Genomic DNA, 18,983 nt, shown 5'->3' with positions numbered 1-18,983 from the left:
CTGACGCAGGAATTCAGGGAGATCAAATTTGAGGTTGCAGGGTATACTGACTCTCTGGGCAATATCTCCCGCAGGTTTGATGACTTGGTAGCTGACTCGGCATAAGCCATGAGAGATGCTGCCGAAACCTTCATTGACGAACATAAACCCAATCTCACCCCCCAGGTAAGTAGTGACTCATATTCTGCCCCACTGACCTATGCTGCGGCAGCCAGCCAAGCCCTCCCAACAACGCATGCACAGACCCTAGCCAGGGAGAAAGCCCGATCGTCCCAGGTCATTGTCGATGGAGCCACATGCAAGCATGCCGATGGTTCAGTTCTAAACGAGGATGAACTACTTGCCAAAGTGAACATGGCGTATGACCTGATGGGAGTAACACGGGCAGATGCTCCCTTGGAATTTGCGTTTAAATCGGTCAGCCGCATGCACAACAGAGGAATTGTTTACAATTTGGACAGCATGGAATTAGCTAAGTGGCTCCGCAGTCCTGATGTCATGAAAAGCTTCTTAGAACACTTCAGTGACCAGGCTTCATGCGTGAAGGTACACACATACTCTACCCTTGCTGAGTTCGTCCCTGTTGCATGCAAACCAGACAACAGCAGCTACCTCCGCATCACTGAGGGAACTAACAACCTTGACCCAAATGTCATCGAAGAAGCCCACTGGATAAAACCTCTGGAATGCAGAGTGAAAGGACAAAAAGTCACTCACCTCATTCTGCGGTTCAATGACCCATGGGCAGCCAACCGAGCCATCTGCAATGGTCATAGCCAGCAAACTAGTCATGGTAAGGAAACTGATCTGGGAACCACACCGATGCCTGAAATGCCAGAAGATCAGAGTTCCTCACCTTGCCAGTGAGTGCAAGCAGATTCACGATACCTGTGGAAGCTGCACCTCTATCTCCCACAGGACATCTGCATGCGAGGCAGACCCCACAGATCTCAGATGCAGCAACTGCATCCTGGCAGGACGCACTGATGCAGACCATGTAGCATGGGACCATGACTGCCCCATCTTCCTTGAACACTGCCGCCGCATGGAGGACTGTCAGCCAGAAGCAAAGTACCGTTTCTTTCCCACAGATGACCCATCCTCCTGGGAACTCGTTGGCCAGCCGATAGTACCTGCAGCACCCTCGCACCCTCACCAACATGCCCCTGCACCCCCACGTAATGCACTGTTCTCACAGGACTGGGCAAATGAGGTCGACAACCTCTACCCACAGCCAGACCTGTACCCTCACCCCTCGCAGGCACGTCAGGCCTATGAGGTGAAGCACCCCCACGAGGCATCACAGACACAGCCGCACCTTGAACAGGCACGCATACACCACTTGGTTTCTCGTTCATCCTCCAGACTCTCATACGCCAGAGCTTCACCTATCAGTTTTCATGCCTAATACACCAGCAAATGACACCTCTATGCTATGTCTGCTGCAGCTGAACCTTAATAAATCCCTTACAGCACAATCTGCACTCATTAATTCTTTTTCCACCTCTTACTTCGACATTGTCCTCCTTCAGGAATCATACCTGGATCCTCGGACATCCCTTACTCGTGCGACCTCACATTGGATAGTAGTCTACCTGCACACTCATTACTCAGATGCGGGGGCCCGAACGCACTCAGTTATTCTTGTCAGCAAGAAAATTGCAGGCGAATCGTGGTCACAAATTAAGGTTGACTCACCAGACATTACAGCTGTCTCACTATGCACCCCATCTGGCACATTGCACATCTTCAACATCTACAATGATCAGCGACACCAGGACTCAATCAACCTTCTTGCCCGAGCTATGAGACAGCTTGCAGGTCCAGGCACTGGAGATGCAAATGTTATCTGGGCAGGGGACTTTAACCGCCATCACCCCATGTGGGACGAGGAACAGAATCATCACCTGTTCACTCTGGACGCACTGAACATGGCCCAGCCACTTCTAGATAATATTGCGGCCTTTGATCTCTCAATGCTCCTTCCACAAGGCACTCCAACACTCGAAGCTACACTGACAAAGAATTATACATGGCCAGACAATATCTTTGCATCCCCTGATATTGCAGACCGCCTCCTCACGTGTGACATGATCCCTGCCCTTCACCCACCCTGCACTGACCACCTTCCAATCTCACTTTCCCTCAACATTGCTCTGCACCCAACTTGCAAAGCCCCATGGTGAAACTTCTGAGAGGTAGACTGGGATGAATTCCGTGCATGTCTGGAAACAAACCTTGACTCGTGCATGCTCAGAGAGGGTGAACTGACCACAGTAGAACAGTTCAACACAGTGCTCAAACACCTTACCGATGCAATTTCCGAGACCATCAAAACAGCTGTCCCACTGTCCAAGCCAACTCCCTTCACCAAGCGATGGTGGTCGAAAGATCTCGGCAAGTCTCGCCGAGCACTACAGCACCTAGCAAGAGCATCATACAGACACCACCACATCTGTGACCACCCCTCCCACTCCAAGTACCGCAAGGCTCGAAACCGGTATGGTGACGAGATCAAGTCAGCCAAGCAGGACCATTGGGAAGCATGGCTCAAATCTGCAGACCCAGACTCAATCTGGATGATCAACCATTTCACAGCAGCAGGACCAACAGATGGTAGCCGACCCCACGTGCCTCCTCTCAAGGATGGGGATGCACCCTTAGCCAAAGATAATATGGCGAAGAGCTCTGTCCTCTATAAGGCCTTCTTCCCTCTGCCAGGTCCACCCCCCTCACTTCCGAGCAACCACAGATATCGCAAGCCCGCCTTCCATTTCTCCCCAATCACAGATGCACAGGTAGAAGCTGTCATTAAGAAACTGAAGGAACTCAAAGCTCCAGGGCCCGACGGTACTCCAAACGAGGTATATAAACACTGCGTTGACCTACTTCTCCCATTTCTAGGCCGCCTCTTCCATGCCACATTCAACCTCAATGTTTACCCCGCTGATTGGAAGATGTCAAACACAGCAGCACTTCGCAAACTGGGCCGCCCGGACTACTCTGTGGCCAAGGCCTACAGGCCGATAGCCCTCCTCAACTGTATTGGTAAGATCCTCTCGGCCTGCGTTGCTGACGTCCTCATCTATGAATCAGAGAAACATGACCTCCTCGCATGGAACCACTTCGGAGGCCGACCGGGATGACGCATGACAGACTCGCTCCACCTTCTTGTCAAGACGGTAAAGGATGCATGGCGTCAAAAGAAAGTAGCCTCAATTCTTTTCCTGGACATTAAAGCTGCTTTCCCGAGTGCAAACCTAGAATGCCTGTTTCACAACATGCATACCCGTGGCGTCCCGAAGGAGATCATTAACTGGTTGCAGCGACGGCTGGAAGGACGGCACACTAGAATACTGTTTGATGACTTCAAATCAGCACTCTTCGAGATTATCAGCAGTATTGATCAAGGCTGCCCCCTCTCTGTCATCCTCTATGAATTTTACAACTCTGACCTCTTCGAGATTGCTTACAGAGTTCCTGACTCACTTGCCCTTGGCTACATCGATGACGCTGCCATTACCGCCATAGGTAAGAATTACACGGAGACCCACGAAATCCTTCGCGGGTATATGGATGGCGAAGGCGGCGCCACGTTCTGGTCAAATGACCACCAGTCGGAATTCTCCCTTGACAAGTTCGGTTTGCTCAACATGTCCGCCATGTCCCCGGACGTTGGCCCAGCCCTCCAACTCCAGTCTGCAAACATTAAGCCCCTCAAAGCGCACAAGTTCCTTGGCATCACCATTGACCGCCATCTCCACTTCCAACAGCAGACTGCAGGAGCACTCTCGAAGGGCTTTGCATGGGTACAGCAATTCCGACATTTAGCAAGAGCCTCGGGTGGTATCCCCTTTTCTCATATGCACCACCTTTACCTTAGTATTGCTGTCCCCCGGATATTATATGCTGCTGACATCTTCCTCACTCCCCTCAGGAACCTACCGGGCCGCAAGTCAATGTATGGCTCTGTGGGAGCGATCAAGAAACTGGCGCAGGTCCAACGTCAAGCAACACTTTTTATCACTGGTGCAATGAGGACGACGGCGAGTGACGTCCTTGACACGCATGCTAACCTCCTTCCCTTTGCATTGCTCATTGACAAAAACTGCCACAGAGCTGCTGTACACCTTTGTACCCTCCCTCCATCCCACCCACTACACATGCATGTCAAGAGAGTGAGCACGCAATATGTCAAGCACCACTGATCCCTGCTACATGAACTTCTCCAAGCTTACAAGCTTGACCCTGACCAAATTGAGACAATCTCACCAGTTTGTTTCTCTCCGACCTGGTCTCCACCCTTCCAGGTGTCAGTTGCAGACAACAAAGAGCTTGCTCTGAAGGATGAAGCAGAATGGGCAGCAAAACATGGCTTCCGTGTTTACTCTGACAGTTCAGACATTGACGAAGGTGTAGGGGCAGCAGCAGTACTGTACAAGCAAGGATGTGCAAACCCCAAAGTCCTCCAGTTTCACCTCGGCAAATCATTGGAGCACACTGTCTACGAAGCTGAAGATGTAGGTCTTATCCTCGCCGTGAAACTGATCCACAACGAATTTGTTGTCTACACAGGGTCCTGTGCTGGCGATAACAGGGCCTCCATACAGGCGACCCGTCTCAGTCACCCTGCCCCCAGCCATACCTCCTAGACAGACTTCATGCGGACATTGACCGGCTCATTCAGAAGCACAAAATTGGAAGATGTGACCTCACCATGCGATGGGTCCCTGGCCACAAAGACATTGTAGGTAATGAACATGCTGACGTAGAAGCCAAGAAGGCAGCACGTGGCAATGCGAGCCCCCGCCCTTCGCTCCCAAGGAGCCTACAAGAACCCCTCCCACTCAGCTCGTCCAAGCTCCGGCAATGCCATCTCAAATCCCTCAAGATCAAAGCATCCTCACTGTGGAAGGACTCGGAACGGGGTCATGCCTTTAGCCGTATCGACCCCTCTCTCCCTTCGTCTAAGTTCGAGAAGCTCGTTACTGACCTCCCGCGATGCCATGCCAGCCTCCTTATCCAGCTCAGATCAGGCCACGCCCCGCTCAATGGGCACCTCCACTGAATCAAGCGCTCCCCAACCAAGACTTGCCCTGCCTGCAATGGTCACCCGGAATCAGTACAGCACTTCCTCCTCTCCTGCCCCGCATACCGTCGACAATGAGAACTCTTGATGCAAGAGCTTGGCCGTTCAGCCCACTCGCTGGCCAAGCTACTTACCACCCCCCGCGCCATCAGACCACTCTTCCAGTACATCCATGCCACGGGATGTTTCTCCGTCACGTTCGGACAGTTGCGTACCTTCGACAAGCGCCGCCACACCAAGTCTTGACTCTTAAGTACCGTCTGTCCTATCTTGCAACTCTACTAACAACCCTTCATGTACACACAGCACACCTCCCCAATTGCCTTGCATGAGCTCGAACAGTCTTCATCCTTCCCCTTTCCCCTTACACACACCTTCACCCCTTTTTTACTGTACACACTGGCAGCTTGGCAGCACATTCATGCCCTAGAGACCAGGTGAGTTTCGACGGCTGGTGGAGGACCACCAGATGGATCCCTGACTGCGGCAAGAGGCTTAAGCCCGAGGGTAGTGCCTACCACTCATACGGGCAGCAGGTTTAGACCCTGGTTTCTAGTGTTCACTCGCCGAGGACATTGAATGTGTGTTCGCAGGCATGCCTTACATTACAGACTCCTTACACACTCCCCCCCGAGCACTAATACTCACTGCTTATCCCACAGGCCCCCATCACCCCCATTCTGAAAGCCCTGTGTTCACACAGGCACCATGTTTTATCCGACACCCCATTCGTATATACTACGCATAGCTACAGTAGGTTTTTGTCTACCATAGGGCTTCGCCCTCAAGGACAATAAACAGGAACAAAAAAAAACAAAAAAGAGAGAGTTGAAAAAGAGGAACAGAGGAGGAGAGGATAGGAGGAAGATGAGATAATTTTTCTGCTGTGGGAGAGAGCCAGCGCCTTCTGTGGGGGAGAAGGACCACAGGCAACTGCTTCGAACGGAAGCAGGCATCCGTCAAAGACGGGGAGAGAAGAACAGTAGGAAGAAAATGGAGGAGAGGATAGGAGGAAGATGAGATAATTTTTCTGCTGCGGGAGAGAGCCACAGCCTTCTGTGAGGGAGAAGGACCACAGGCAACTGCCTCGAACGGAAGCAGGCATCTGTCAAAGACAGGGAGAGAGTGCTTCGGGAGAGACAAGACAACCATCGACCGAAATATCGGGATTCCGCATTTCTTCAACGTGGTGGTTGATGGATACACGCAGCGCCAAGGAAAAAGTGAGAAAAGAACAAAACATTCTCATGGTGTTTTCCCTTGGAAATAAGTTGCCTACCATATCGGGCAACTGGACATGACAGGAGACATGCCAAAACCCGGACAAAATTACCATATTTGGCGACCAACTTATTTCCAGTGGAAAAACTGCGGAAATGCTTTGTTCTTTTACACGTTTTTTCCTCGTGTTTTTCTCGCCATATAACTTTGTTGATTTCCACCCATTTTTCCAAGTTATTTTCTCGGGAAAAAAGGGGATATGCGTCCTGCGCTACTGCACTCACGTTGTCTCCGATGCACCAAAACCACGAATAGTGAGCTTGACGCAGTCTTCGTGATGGTAGCAGCAGTGTAAGCCTTACGGTCTTCGTGTCTGTAAGAAGCATGTATCACAGGATTCATCGATCGGGAGGATCGATGTTGACGCGGACGTTGAACGTTGAACGAATCGTGACACAAGGTGCGAAAATTCCGAATGTCAGACTCTGGAACGAGCACGGCCGTGGATGTGCCGAAGACTGCCGCTGCCCACTGCGTATCAGATATTGCAACGGAATCTCATACATTCGACCACTATGGCAGCATTTCTCAACGACGCCATGACTTAGAGCGGTCTATCTGGCTCTGAGAAGGTCTATATACGTCACTATCGCGTTTGCTTAGCTGTCGGCAGTAGCACGGTTACTCGTTCGTGGGCAGCCACTGCCAACCGGCCAGCTCAATTTTGCATGCAATTAGTCTGCAGTGAAGCTTAGATATCGCGCTGGCGCTAAGGCTCTGCCAATCCTTCCATAGTATATACGGCATCATGCAACGTGTCACCGTGTTTCACAGCTATGTTCGACCACAGAGGACTTGTATATAATTGAGGTTATCTTGCTGGTTTCTCCAGTGGTCAGTCTCCCAGTTCTGTCTACAATGCCAGATGGAAGAACAAGGAAGGTGCGCTTGGACCAGATTTCGGAAAACGATGTCGTCGTAGCGTGAGTACCCGAGCTGGAGATTGTGGACGTTATCGTTGACTACTGCTATCAGTGTTATGGGTCCCACCGGGGCAGGAAAGACTACGGCGAGTACATACCTTTGTGGCTATAAGCGGTGCTTATATTTCCGTAGTTCATTAATGCTGCTACGGGGCAAGGCGACTACCTCGTGGGTCGCAAGCTCCGATCTCGTACTGCAAAGATTCGGACAACACGATATGTTCATCCTGCTTATGCACGCCCTATCATCTTCGTCGACACTCCTGGGTTCGATGACACTAGCAAGCCTGATACAGACATTTTGAGAATGGTTGCGGACTGGCTGGTGATGGTGTAAGGAAATCCTCTACATACACGTCCGGTAGACCTGATCCACATGGTGACTTGTCAGGTACAGCAGGAACATCAAACTCGCAGGTGTCATTTATCTGCATCGTATCTCCGACAATCGCATGTCAGGTGCTTCTCAGAAGAATCTCCGTCTGTTCACCCAGATATGTGGTGATAGCGCGATGCAGAATGTTACCATCGTCACGACGATGTGGAATTCTGTCAGGGAGGAAGTGGGAACGAGCCGTGAGGCCGAACTACGGAATAAGTTCTGGCGAACAATGCTGGAGCATGGTGCAGAGACTGCGAGGTATCAGAATACATTCAATTCCGCCTGGGAGGTCCTCGACCGCTTCACACGAAACGAGCTAAGTGTCCTGCAACTGCAGATGGAGATGGTGGATTCGAACCAGCTGCTGAGAGACACCCAGGCTGGGATCGCGCTCTACTTGCAGCAGTCACTCGCGGAAAGGGAGAACTCGATTCGCAGACATCGGGAAACCGCGACTATCGAGAACGACAGTGGACAGCTGCAACAGCTGGATGCGCAACTCGCAGCGATCGAGGAGACTCGTAGGTCCTTCTACGAGAGCCTAGAGACGAGATCCTCTCTAGGAAGACGTATCCTCAAGTTCTTGACTTGTTTCTAATCGTACGCGATTCGCACCTTACTTATGAAGGTAACCCACCGATACGAATCTCGCCTGATGTGTGCTGACAACGTTATAGTGCAATCTACTGTCTGAGGGGCCTTGTCTGCACACATGCTCAATTCCGCCACTGTGGAATCGGCATACGTTCCGTACAATGTACATATCGTGTAACCGCCAGGACTTTGCGACGTTATCTATCGAGCGCTCATTGTCCCTCTGGTAGATGTGAGGCATACAATTTGCACCTGAACGTACACATTTTAATGAAGATATCGGTAAAGGAGAGATTAAGGGAAGTTCAAGGAATGAATAGATGGATATACTTGTCGTCCGGTGAAGCTATGTGTCGGAAGTGAATGCACGAAGTGAATGTCATATTGACGAGGTAAGGGTCAAGTGGGAGCCACATATGATCTGTTATGGTATAGGAACGCGCAGATTTTATATATCCTGCAAAACATGGCGGTCATTGTTAGATATCTTTTAATAAGGATGAAACTACCACACACTAGCTCTGCCTCCATCGTAGAGATACAAAGTGAAGCAAACGCTTCCCCAGAGAGATTCTCAAGGCACCTACATCGGCTATGGTCTGTAACAGTTCCTTTTGGGAGTCGTCGAAGTTCTTCTTGAGTTCAGAGAGTAAGTCTTCGTCCACCTCTTCGTCCACCATCCCCCGCTGAATCTGACGAAGCAGATTTTGCTGCTTCTTGACCAGATCAGCGAGCCTATGATACAGCTGCTGACCGGCTCTGGTCTCTGGAAGTTGCTTCCCCATGTCGACTAGCTCTCGCTGCAACAACATTGCATATCTTTCGTTCGCGTTCTCCAGGAAGTCGTCAAGTATGCACCAGGCAGACTCCCGTGAATTCTTGAACCTCACAACCCTAGACCCAGCATTCATCATGCCTTTCCAATACCTCTTCTTCAGCTCGTTCTCGCGTGCCAACCCAGTGGTCTCGTCGACTTCGTCCCACATTGTCGTCGCGAGGATGATATTCTGTAACGCGGACTTTCCACAGAGTTCTTCGAACATGCGAAGATTCTTAAGAGGCGTTCCTGCCATCCTGTTGTCCGAGATACGGTGGAGATAAACTATCCCTGAGAGCTTGATGTTCTTCTCGTAACTGCAAAGCGGATGTCAACTCGATATGAGTCATGAAAACTTAATGGTATGACGCACGTCTTCTTCAACCAGTCCGCAATCATTTGCAGTATCTCCAAGTCCGATTTATATGTGTCGTCAAAGCCGGGAGTATCAACAAAGACAACATCGAGACTGCTTCTTTCGGGAATGTGGTACTTTACCATTCCGATCTCGGTAGTAAATGACTCTAGCGCATGCCCGACGCCATCCTTTCTTCCGGTGACCATATTGATGAACTAAAACACTCGAGTTACGATGAACTGGCTTAACGCGTCGGTAGGTGGGTGCTCACTGAACTCTTGCCTGAACCAGTCGGGCCCATGACGCTGGAAACAGGTGTGAGCATTACTTTCTGCGGGTCGAAGTCTGAACCCACGCAATGATCACGTCCTCTTCTGATAGATCCTCCATCTTCATCGATACAGCACAGTTGTGAGCCTTCGCTCTGCCTGAAGGCTTGTGTAGTTTGCGTGATGTCTTTGTTCGAGAGAAATGCGGACGGAACCGTGGAAAATTGAGGCTTCTAAAGATATCGTGAAATCTTCCGGTCCTTGAACGCCTCGTTTCAAGACGACGTCAGGAATCGTACATCAGCGCCGCCTAATGCCCGAATGGACGCACACCTTTCAGAATCTATTCCCGAGGACTCCTCCGATTGATCATCCGCACCACTGGATTGTTCCATCTCGCTTCTGCCACCATGGGCCATTGAGCTAACTATCGAGTCTCAGCGGAGAAATACCAACAGCTCAAGGTTATCAATAGTCTCTCCAGATTCGTGATAGGGAGACACAGAGACATGATTCTGAAAATCATTGGCATCACTGAACACGATTTAGAGAACAAATAAATAAATTGGTGAAGAAACTGCCAAGCTACAGAGTACGTACCGTTCCGGATTCTCCAGAGAGGGCATCGCAGAATAGTGTTTTATTAGGTCCTTCGGCGGAACACTGTTGTTACTATCAGCACTACGAAAGCATGTTGCTCAGTACGATCACTTACTGGGCAAGGTCGAATAGCAGAGAGTATGTCTGACTCTCTTCGGCCCTGATATGTTCAATATGAGATGACCAATGGGATAGGACGAGTTCCACGGAATGAACGTACGGGTTTACCATAACCATTGGGACTTGGGAAAATGTTGAATATGGGGAGAATACCGTTCGTTCACAAAGACGCTGCTTCCCCTTCTCCAGAAGTATGGCCACAGATAGCATGTGGTAGTCACAACCATGCGCGAATACATGAGTCCTCGTGCTCAACTCGAGGTGCGGGTTGCATTGCGAGCGGACGACACCTTCCAACACGCAGATGAGCCAATTGCATATAACTAAGGACATCGATCTTACAGATTCTTGCAGGGGTAAGAGAGACGCAAGCTCTTCTATAACTGGTGTAATATTAAACCTAAATAGTGTCAGCCGTTTCCAACGTGTGCTCCGGGTCCAATCTTCCACAAAACGTCGAGGATCAACCGTGTTAGTGGTCTGACCCCTCCAACAGCCTCTCAACCACTATCCAAGCAGCTTCGGGGGTCTGTTCTTCGTAATGAATCGCATCATCCCTCCCCGTGCCGTTCCAATACTTCTCCAGTATCTCCCCTTCTCGCCGTTCGGCAGTCGTTCTATCGCCGCTGGGCCACATTGTAGTCACAAGAAGGATCCTCTTTGGATCGTCGCCAGCGAGTCTCATCAGCCTCGCAAGATGCGCGGCAGGCCTCTCTGTCATTCTCGGCTGTGAAATTGGGTGGAGGTAGAGTATTCCAGCAATCGTATTATTTTGTACTTTGCTACAAACATTTGTCAGTGCGCTTCGTGAGTAGCCAGAAGTGTGTACTTTTGTTTGAGCCATCTCTCTAGGACATTCTCTACCTCTGCTATAGTTTTCTCGCTATTATTGAAGGCAGGAGTATCCACGAAGATGACACTGCGACCGTCGCCATCGTTTGGAATCAAACACTTCACTGTCTTTACTGTCGATGTCCGCGACGCTAATCCGTGCCCGACGGATACAAGATGCTTCTTAGCCGCAGTGTTGATGAACTAAAGCACTAGTCCAAGTACAGATAACGAACGAGGTGTTAGAACTCACTGAACTCTTTCCAGACCCGGTCGGGCCAACCACGCTGTTGCGAGAAACACTAAAGTCAGCATAACGAGTCTCATCACCGGGTGAACTATGCCCACAGAATGATGATATCGTCTTGTTTGATTTCATCGAGTTCTACTCGACGTGCAAACAGTTTGCCGAGGAAATTCTTGATACCCATTGCAGGACGCCCTGGCAAGCGAAAAAATCTTGGAAGAAGCATATGGATGACTTCAGTATGCACCGGTGGTCAAGCGTTGACCGCAGTACTAATGCGTACCTACACGCGTAAAACACGAGCGCACAGTACGCAGTCTATATGTTTCTTCACAACGCGCCACAGGAATAGGCAACTTGAGGCAGGCAGTGAGTCTCAGCGCCCTCTCGGAGGGCTTCACCGCCTGGGCATCGTACGAGCATGGTTGCAGCTCCAGATTCACGTACGCCGCCGTATAAAATCAAGTCGAGCTACTGTTAGGCTCCAGTGGAGAGCGCAGGATAATCCATGTATGCCATGAGGTTGCGAAGTACGTCTCAAGCGCTGGTCACGCCCTGACGTGATCGAACTTAACACTCGCGGGCAAACGTCTCTTTTTGTGACATGCAAAAACGATCTATGTCGACAGCACCAGATAGGTGTATACACTATTGTCTCACCTATGGTTACTTTCCGTGGAGCTCATCGGAAATTAAAGCATGCCGATTTTCTCCAACAATAGGCCCATCCCCTTGCCCTCTGCCGCAGAAATGTCCTGAGTAACGCCCCTCCCAAACCAGCTTTTGAGTAACGTCCTCTCATCGCTGTCACCTGTAGCTAACTGTTCGCATACCGCAGCGACTACGAATGCACCTTCTCCAAGTGCCATCGCTACCGTCGCCTCCTGACCCACTAGTTGTACGAAGCGTGCGGCGAAAGCCGGGGCGGAGAACAGAGGTTCGCGCTCCACAGATCGTGTTGCGTGAGAGTAGTGTCCGCCCTGCAAAAGGGTCTTGTACATCCGTGCCGTGTGTGGAAGCGAAACAGGATGAGGGGTTGCAGGATCGTCTGAAGGGTATGGTGCAGCCAAAGCTTTTAGCAACGTGTCCGAAGCAGCAGATTTGTCTGTCAAGAAGATCCGTTCAGCCTCACCGGAGACGCACCATCTCCGCGAACGGAGAGACACTCACCACCCTCAGCAGCAAGCATGATTTCGCACACCACCAGGCTCCCGCCCTTGTCTCGAGCGACCTCCGCTCCACTCTCCGCCATCCATGTCAGTAAACTGTCGCTTGCGGCCCGTTTTATCTCCAACGCCCGGAGTGCATTGTCCTTTTTACTGGTCCGCGCGCGTATAACATCCGTTTCCTCCAGCAAGGCGATCTACGAAGGTGGAGTGAAGTGTGTGAAAACCGTCGCTGCAAAGCATGGCTGAAGAGATGCATACCTGAGGAGGTGTGAAATGCCGCCGTGACCGCGGTGCAATGAGGTAAAGAAGAGAACGGCGGCCTTGCACAGATGAATATAGCGAGGACGCAGACGCGGTGATTTCTGAGACGATTGACTTCGCAGTGAGTTTTGTATCGCTGTAGAGAGTTTGTCAGATTGTAGTGCCTCGAATACACGCTCAGCGCTTACTCGAGGTCATCCAAAGCGGTGAAGAGTACGAGTTGAGCGTCGTCGTTTGTACATATATGATCTATATGTGGCTTGAGAGCTTTGAGTATGTGCTTCCGGTCCTAAGTGGAGCATCAAAGACTGATCTTCTGACACTAATCAGTGGGGTGTTGGCGTACCTTTGCTGTGCCCTGCGCAATAAACTCTCTCACAATGCGACTGCCATCTTTTGTATGCACCATCTCGGCCAAAACATCCTGACAACTAACAAATGACATGTTAACAGTGAACAAAGGACGGAAAATCGAGCAAATACATCTCAAACATCTCTCTCCTGAGTTTCTCTTGTTCTGTACCATCATCGAGTCCGTTGATCGCGGTGAGATACTCCCAAAGAGCACGGTGGACGACGGAATGAGCAACGGCGCCCTTGTCAGGGTTGTTGAAGCTAAGGAACAGTCAGCCACAAGGACGTGAGGACATTGATATGGCACGAACATTGTCACAAGGTTATCCTTCAAAGCGGATAGTACTCGCTTCTTTCTCTCGCCCTCTACGCCCTCTAGAATTCCTCTCAGACCTTTCTTAAAGAGCTCCTTCTCCATGTCAGTACCGGCAGTGACAGTGAACAAACTTGCTTCCTTGCCATAAAAGTCGCGTAGAAGCAGAGCGCGCTCGTATGCGTTCGCATAGAGTTCGAATGTGTCTGCAAGGACTCTCGATGCATCGCGATGAAGGACTAGTCGCAGTATATGCCCTTGGAATTCACGCAAAATCCCGGCTCGATGTGAAGAGCAAAAGCGGATCAGTTTTGCGACAAGGAACTACGCACTGCCCTCAGTATTTCGCCGCGAACATAGGACAGAATACGTACTTTGGAGTACTTGCTCTGCACGAGCTCCTTGTACTGTCCCTGTAGCTCGGTCGCAATTTCATTCCGTTCCTTCTCTCCACCGTGCTTCACGACCGTCTGCACGATACGGCTCGCATCATGCTTGAACACGATATCCTTGACATTTCCGCGGATGATGGTCATCAGCGCCTGGATATGCTCGGCCCGTTCCTCTTTGCTGATGTTCTTCTGTCGTGCTAGTGTCCACGTAGACTTAGCTTTGGTGATAAGAGCAGAGTGGGGTTTTGCGGCACGACGCTGGTCGAGCAGTGCTTTCTGTACTTTATGCGACTCGCGCGCCGCTGGAATGCAGACGCCTAGTCAGAGAACCGTGACGAGAAGAAGTAACTGCGAATGCACCATTGGGATCCTTTACAGGCGCAGTGGCTTCGTCCACTATCTCCATCTCGTCCTCGTTCTCAGCGTCGAAGACCTCATCATCCTCGAAGTCAGCTTCTCCTTCCGACTCCTCCGAGCTTGTATCGGCTTCCTGCAGAGGTAGTGTCACAGGGCGACTACGCTTCTTCCCTTTGTCTGTAGCAGCAGGCGGCTTCTGTGCATTTTCGATATGTGCCTTCTTAAGCTTGGGTCCTGTCTGAGAGGGAGCAGGTCGCTTTCGTGAAGTTTTCTCTATAGAAACCATGATAGATCCCGACGAGCTACTAGCACCAGAGGTCTGGACACTCTAAAGGTCTGTCAAATAAGTCAGATATACGCTATTAATGATAGTGTGATACGCACCTGCCTCGTCGTGCCGAGCGGGAGTCCAGCAGAAGAATGAGCGGAAAGCTGAAGTGGGCGCTTGATCAACTAGGATCGCAAAATTTGGATCTGAGATCTATGTTGCTATCAGGCGCCCGTCGCAGTTTCTAGACTTATAGCACTTCATGTTCACATTGGTGCTCCATTCATAATCGTTGCACTACATATAAGTTTGGCTTCATTATTGGCATAGAGCCACAGTTGGTACAGGCCAGCCGGTCCGTCACCGGCCGGCCCGGCGGCTTCACAAAGTTGGGCCTGGTTGTTCGCATGTGCATTAATTAAGCATAAGTACTACCAACCTGAAGTTGTCACGATAGAAGTAGTTTGAGTATCTACTTGCACCAGAGGAGAGCAAAGAGAATTATATATTCAGTAATATCCTCTAGGCTCCGACACGCAGGACAATTGTCATTCACAACTCCCGATTTTGCACGTCGTAGAAACTTTTGTGAGCTAATGCATCAGGGAAACGTCAGCGTCTGATAATGACTTAATTCCACTGGATGTGTCTGAGATGTCTGAATTTCACTTAAATGTCTGAAGCATCTTCACGGCAAGTGTCTCTACTACAAGACCTTCTCTAAAGGACGACTACTGTACTGATATGACCTTAGGTTCACGCCTTGTGACGTGTGACATGTCCTCTTCTCTCAGTTCACGTTCACAGACCTCATGTGACGCGGGCGCTGGATGAGCATTTGCTATATATGGGATTTTAGCGCCCATGGACACATTTTCCCTAGTCTATGTGAGTCATGTCAGTGTGTCTGAGGATGTCATTATGAGATGCGGCATGTGCTAAGCTACTACGACTGCACGCGCACGTGGGGCACAGAGAGTGGGAAAAAACCCGCAGGGTTTTTCGACCGGAAACAACTGCCCGGACCTAGACAGAGGAAGTCCGAGATGAGCTGTGATACCCAATAGCTAGGAGCCCCGCGACGCGTCTAGCGACAGCTTGGACTCCCCTATGCAAGGAGACGAGCGAGTTACATACCGTATTTACCGCGGAGGCGGTGTTGTGTAGTGTGTGAACGGCTCCAGGACGGGGCTGCTCTGCATATACGGTGCCATGATCACTGCGTGTTGACGCAGATAGACTCGGAAAGTCTCACTGCTCCATCTCCCTATGGACTTTACCACTTCGAAGGATATGCCCCGGAGCAGGTACTCGAGCACTGCGCCGATGCGGATGCCGTGGCCTTTCAGCGAGTTGGTTGCGCCGAGAGCTGCCGCCGCAGTGTTGAGCCGTTTCAGGAATTCACTTCTCGTCAATGGTCGCAGTCCTTGCGGGTGATGCCACGAGAACAGTGGCGTGTCCTGTGCGGCGCCGTTAACGGCCAGATGTTGCGCCAATGCCCCTTTCGGATCTGCCAGGCCTTGCTGTTCTGCCCAGTACACATCCTCGCCCTCGGGTGAGGTCTTAGTGCGTGGTAGGTGGAATACCGTAACACGATATCCGTGGCGGTCCTCCCCCTCTCGCACATCGGAATGTTTGATGTGGACAGTCCGCTCGAAAGCTTTTAGGTTAGGTAGCGTGAACTCACCTAGCCGTGCTGCACAGAAGAAGGTGGTGGTAAGGCATGCATACACTGCGGCATCCAATGGAAGGGAGAGATCCAGCTCGCCGCATAGCTGGACGATAAAGTTGACTGTAAATGGCACCCTCTTCTCACGCTTGGATGATGGTGGGGCCGAGTTTGCTGCGCCGTCCAGTGCTGCCTTCATCTCCGACTGGGGCATCTCCCATGGCTGTCTGTGAAGAGTATGCCATGCACGAATTGCTTAAAAGTAATTTGCTAGGGTCTTGCCAGAGTAGGATCCTGCGCAGCATGATAGGAATGTGAGCACAAGAATTGAACTGGCTGGGCACCGCTGGTGCTCAGTGATGCCCCGGTCATCACAGAAGACATGGTAAATGAGCAGTCCAGCGCCGTATGACTCCCGTGTGGACTGCACCCACGAAACTGTGATCACCGCCAGTACGCGGTCTAGGTCATCATCTGTAACGGGCACCTCAAACCCGTTCCTATCCCTGATGGAGCGGCGGTTCAGTGGTAGCCACAACCGAAGTCGGTCGCATGCTAGGCAGTGTGGGCGCTGTGCTGATGCAAGGGGTGCCAGGCCCTCTTTGTACGGTCTTGGCTTCGATTTCGCAGGGGTGCCGGCTGGTAGAGCGGCCGCGAAATGGGAGTCTGACATATTAATTGTCCCAGATGGCTCGGTTTTGAAATAGTTCATTGTAGAGCTCATCCGTTTCTCGCTGCTGCTGGGCATTAGCGTCTGCAACAGCACCGTTGATCCGCTTTGCGATCGCGCTGGGGTATCGTCCTTCTCGACACATACGAAGCTCTGTGGCGGTATACGGGAGGGTGCAGTCCACGAGAAACCTGTCGAGATCTGCAGAGAGCTCAATGGGGGGTAGGAGAAGGCTTCGTGAGGGGTAGATTCCCCTGGATGGTGCATCTGCGGGATTTGACTTGCTCGTGACATAGGCGGCGTGAATGGTGCCGGTGCTGCCGGAGATCTCGAGTGTGTCGTGTACTCATCTGAAAACCTGGTTAATGGCTTTGTTTCGACTTCTGCCGTTCCACCATCCACCGATGACTCCCTTGTTGTCCCCGTATACCCTAATATTCTGGCAAGAACCTTCAGCCCTGGTGATTGCACAGACCAGGAGCTCGAACCCGACTGCCTCGGCCCAGCCGATGTCTCGGATGCCATCAAGGGTCTGCCACCCGGGTATGAGCCTCCATGCTCGCCAATGTCCTTGAATGACGATTGCAATCCCGATGCCAGAGCTTGCATCTGAGAATGCCCCGATATCGACCAGTTGGACCGGTCGTGGGATTGGCCGTGTGAGTGTCAGTTTGCAGAGTATTTGGGTCCACCAGCAGAGGTCTTCCGCAATTCCTTTGATGGGGGAATATTGCATGAAAATGCAATCGTGGCAGAGTCTTAGCATGGCCTCCAGCCCGGTGAGGTATGCTCGCCCTCTTGGAATGACCAGGCATGTGTGGAGGAGCTTACTGTAGAGCTTCTGCACATCCTTGAGATTGTGCGTCGCCCGGCACTGCCACTCCTGTATCGTGCTGAGATACTTCTGCCTCTTCTGACTCCCCAGTCCAACTGTGAGCTCCCGTAGGTCCCATGACAGTCCGATGTACACTGTGCTCGCCGCGAATTGTGTGTCTTTGCTGCGTTCCCAAGGGTAACCCAGTTTCTTCGAGAGCCTGTCAATGTCTGCAAAGCAGTAGGTGTAAGCTCTGTCAGTCTCTGACCGTGGGGAGTCCATGGACAAGTCTTGGATGGGAAACTGACAGTCATCGTTGAACTCCTCGATGGTGCTGTCATCGAAGATTTGACCGCCATACCATATGCGTCCGAGCCCATTCAGCCAATATATACCCAAATGTCCATATAACCGAGGTGGAATATTTTGTGTAAATTTCCATAAAACCGAGTGTTGGCCAAGAATATAATATAGGATGGAGATGTAGGGTTGGCCAAGATAAGTAGGCTATATAGGCTGAGTCGCATATTTGGGAGTTAGCCAAGGGAGGTGCAGTTTAAAGTCTATATAGGTTGTCGGGCATTTTGGGGTCGGCCGCCATTTCTCTATATAGATTGTAGCTGAAATAGTGCCATTGGCCAAGAGTCATAAAATTCCAATCCTATATAGAGTTTGCAGACAGTTGGGCTTGGCCAAGTGGACCTATATAGAATCTTTGTGTAAATGTTCCACTTGGCCAAGGCACATAAAATTTTGATCCTATATAGCATTTCCTGACATTTGGCTGTGGCCAAGAGTACCCTATATAGATTTTTGTGGAAATAGTGCCTGCGGCCAAGGGTCAAGCAATTTGCATTCTATATAGGATTGTCTGAAATTTGGCCTCAGCTACAGATACCCTATATAGTTCTTGTAGAAATGGTGGCCTCGGCCAGGAGTCATCAAATTTTAACCTATATAGAGAGATCTGAATTTTGGCCTTGGCTGAATATACACTATATAGTTCTTGCAGAAATGTTGGCCTTGGCCGAAGGTAGTAGAATTTCTATTCTATATAGGGTCTTCTGAAATATGGCATTGGCCAAGGATGCACTATATAGGGTTTTTGAAAATAATGGTCTCGGCCGAGACTCTTGAAATTTGTATCCTATATAGGATTCTCCACACTTTGGCTTCAGCCAAGTAGCATCTTCTATTTGTTTTGA

The 18,983-nt window shown here is 50.7% G+C and overlaps 8 protein-coding genes across 8 annotated transcripts; 4 read left to right on the top strand and 4 right to left on the bottom strand.

Moving 5' to 3' along the window:
* Positions 1–108: 108 nt before the first annotated feature.
* On the top strand, positions 109–1,408 carry SCP_0605340 (hypothetical protein; the record flags this gene model as incomplete). The annotated part of the gene is made up of 2 exons (XM_027759667.1): positions 109–863; positions 919–1,408. 2 exons carry the CDS (start codon positions 109–111, stop codon positions 1,406–1,408), a joined length of 1,245 nt encoding a protein of 414 aa, XP_027615468.1.
* An 841-nt stretch (positions 1,409–2,249) lies between these two features.
* Positions 2,250–4,652, top strand: SCP_0605330 (RNA-directed DNA polymerase from mobile element jockey; the record flags this gene model as incomplete). The annotated part of the gene is made up of 4 exons (XM_027759666.1): positions 2,250–2,850; positions 2,905–3,048; positions 3,157–4,178; positions 4,242–4,652. The coding sequence occupies 4 exons, from the start codon at positions 2,250–2,252 to the stop codon at positions 4,650–4,652; spliced, it is 2,178 nt and encodes a 725-aa protein (XP_027615467.1).
* Positions 4,653–4,717: 65 nt separating this feature from the next.
* Positions 4,718–5,068, top strand: SCP_0605320 (hypothetical protein; the record flags this gene model as incomplete). The annotated part of the gene is made up of 1 exon (XM_027759665.1): positions 4,718–5,068. The coding sequence occupies one exon, from the start codon at positions 4,718–4,720 to the stop codon at positions 5,066–5,068; it is 351 nt and encodes a 116-aa protein (XP_027615466.1).
* A 2,160-nt stretch (positions 5,069–7,228) lies between these two features.
* On the top strand, positions 7,229–8,273 carry SCP_0605310 (hypothetical protein; the record flags this gene model as incomplete). The annotated part of the gene is made up of 4 exons (XM_027759664.1): positions 7,229–7,293; positions 7,346–7,379; positions 7,427–7,626; positions 7,685–8,273. The coding sequence occupies 4 exons, from the start codon at positions 7,229–7,231 to the stop codon at positions 8,271–8,273; spliced, it is 888 nt and encodes a 295-aa protein (XP_027615465.1).
* Positions 8,274–10,905: 2,632 nt separating this feature from the next.
* On the bottom strand, positions 10,906–11,695 carry SCP_0605300 (hypothetical protein; the record flags this gene model as incomplete). The annotated part of the gene is made up of 4 exons (XM_027759663.1): positions 10,906–11,215; positions 11,263–11,468; positions 11,518–11,551; positions 11,613–11,695. 4 exons carry the CDS (start codon positions 11,693–11,695, stop codon positions 10,906–10,908), a joined length of 633 nt encoding a protein of 210 aa, XP_027615464.1.
* Positions 11,696–12,203: 508 nt separating this feature from the next.
* SCP_0605290 (Pumilio homology domain family member 6) lies at positions 12,204–14,643 on the bottom strand (the record flags this gene model as incomplete). The annotated part of the gene is made up of 9 exons (XM_027759662.1): positions 12,204–12,616; positions 12,682–12,874; positions 12,939–13,077; positions 13,130–13,230; positions 13,288–13,372; positions 13,425–13,556; positions 13,607–13,932; positions 13,983–14,302; positions 14,361–14,643. 9 exons carry the CDS (start codon positions 14,641–14,643, stop codon positions 12,204–12,206), a joined length of 1,992 nt encoding a protein of 663 aa, XP_027615463.1.
* Positions 14,644–15,767: 1,124 nt separating this feature from the next.
* On the bottom strand, positions 15,768–16,508 carry SCP_0605280 (hypothetical protein; the record flags this gene model as incomplete). Its single annotated transcript, XM_027759661.1, has 1 exon — positions 15,768–16,508. The coding sequence occupies one exon, from the start codon at positions 16,506–16,508 to the stop codon at positions 15,768–15,770; it is 741 nt and encodes a 246-aa protein (XP_027615462.1).
* Positions 16,509–16,550: 42 nt separating this feature from the next.
* SCP_0605270 (hypothetical protein) lies at positions 16,551–17,231 on the bottom strand (the record flags this gene model as incomplete). The annotated part of the gene is made up of 1 exon (XM_027759660.1): positions 16,551–17,231. One exon carries the CDS (start codon positions 17,229–17,231, stop codon positions 16,551–16,553), a length of 681 nt encoding a protein of 226 aa, XP_027615461.1.
* Between the last annotated feature and the right edge of the window lie 1,752 nt (positions 17,232–18,983).

The sequence above is a fragment of the Sparassis crispa genome (genome assembly GCF_003851025.1).
Source record: "Sparassis crispa DNA, contig_000005F, whole genome shotgun sequence".
In the NCBI taxonomy this organism is placed as follows: Eukaryota; Fungi; Basidiomycota; class Agaricomycetes; order Polyporales; family Sparassidaceae; genus Sparassis; species Sparassis crispa.
The sequence above is the reverse complement of the archived record's forward strand: the minus strand, read 5'-3'. Positions and strand labels throughout refer to the sequence as shown.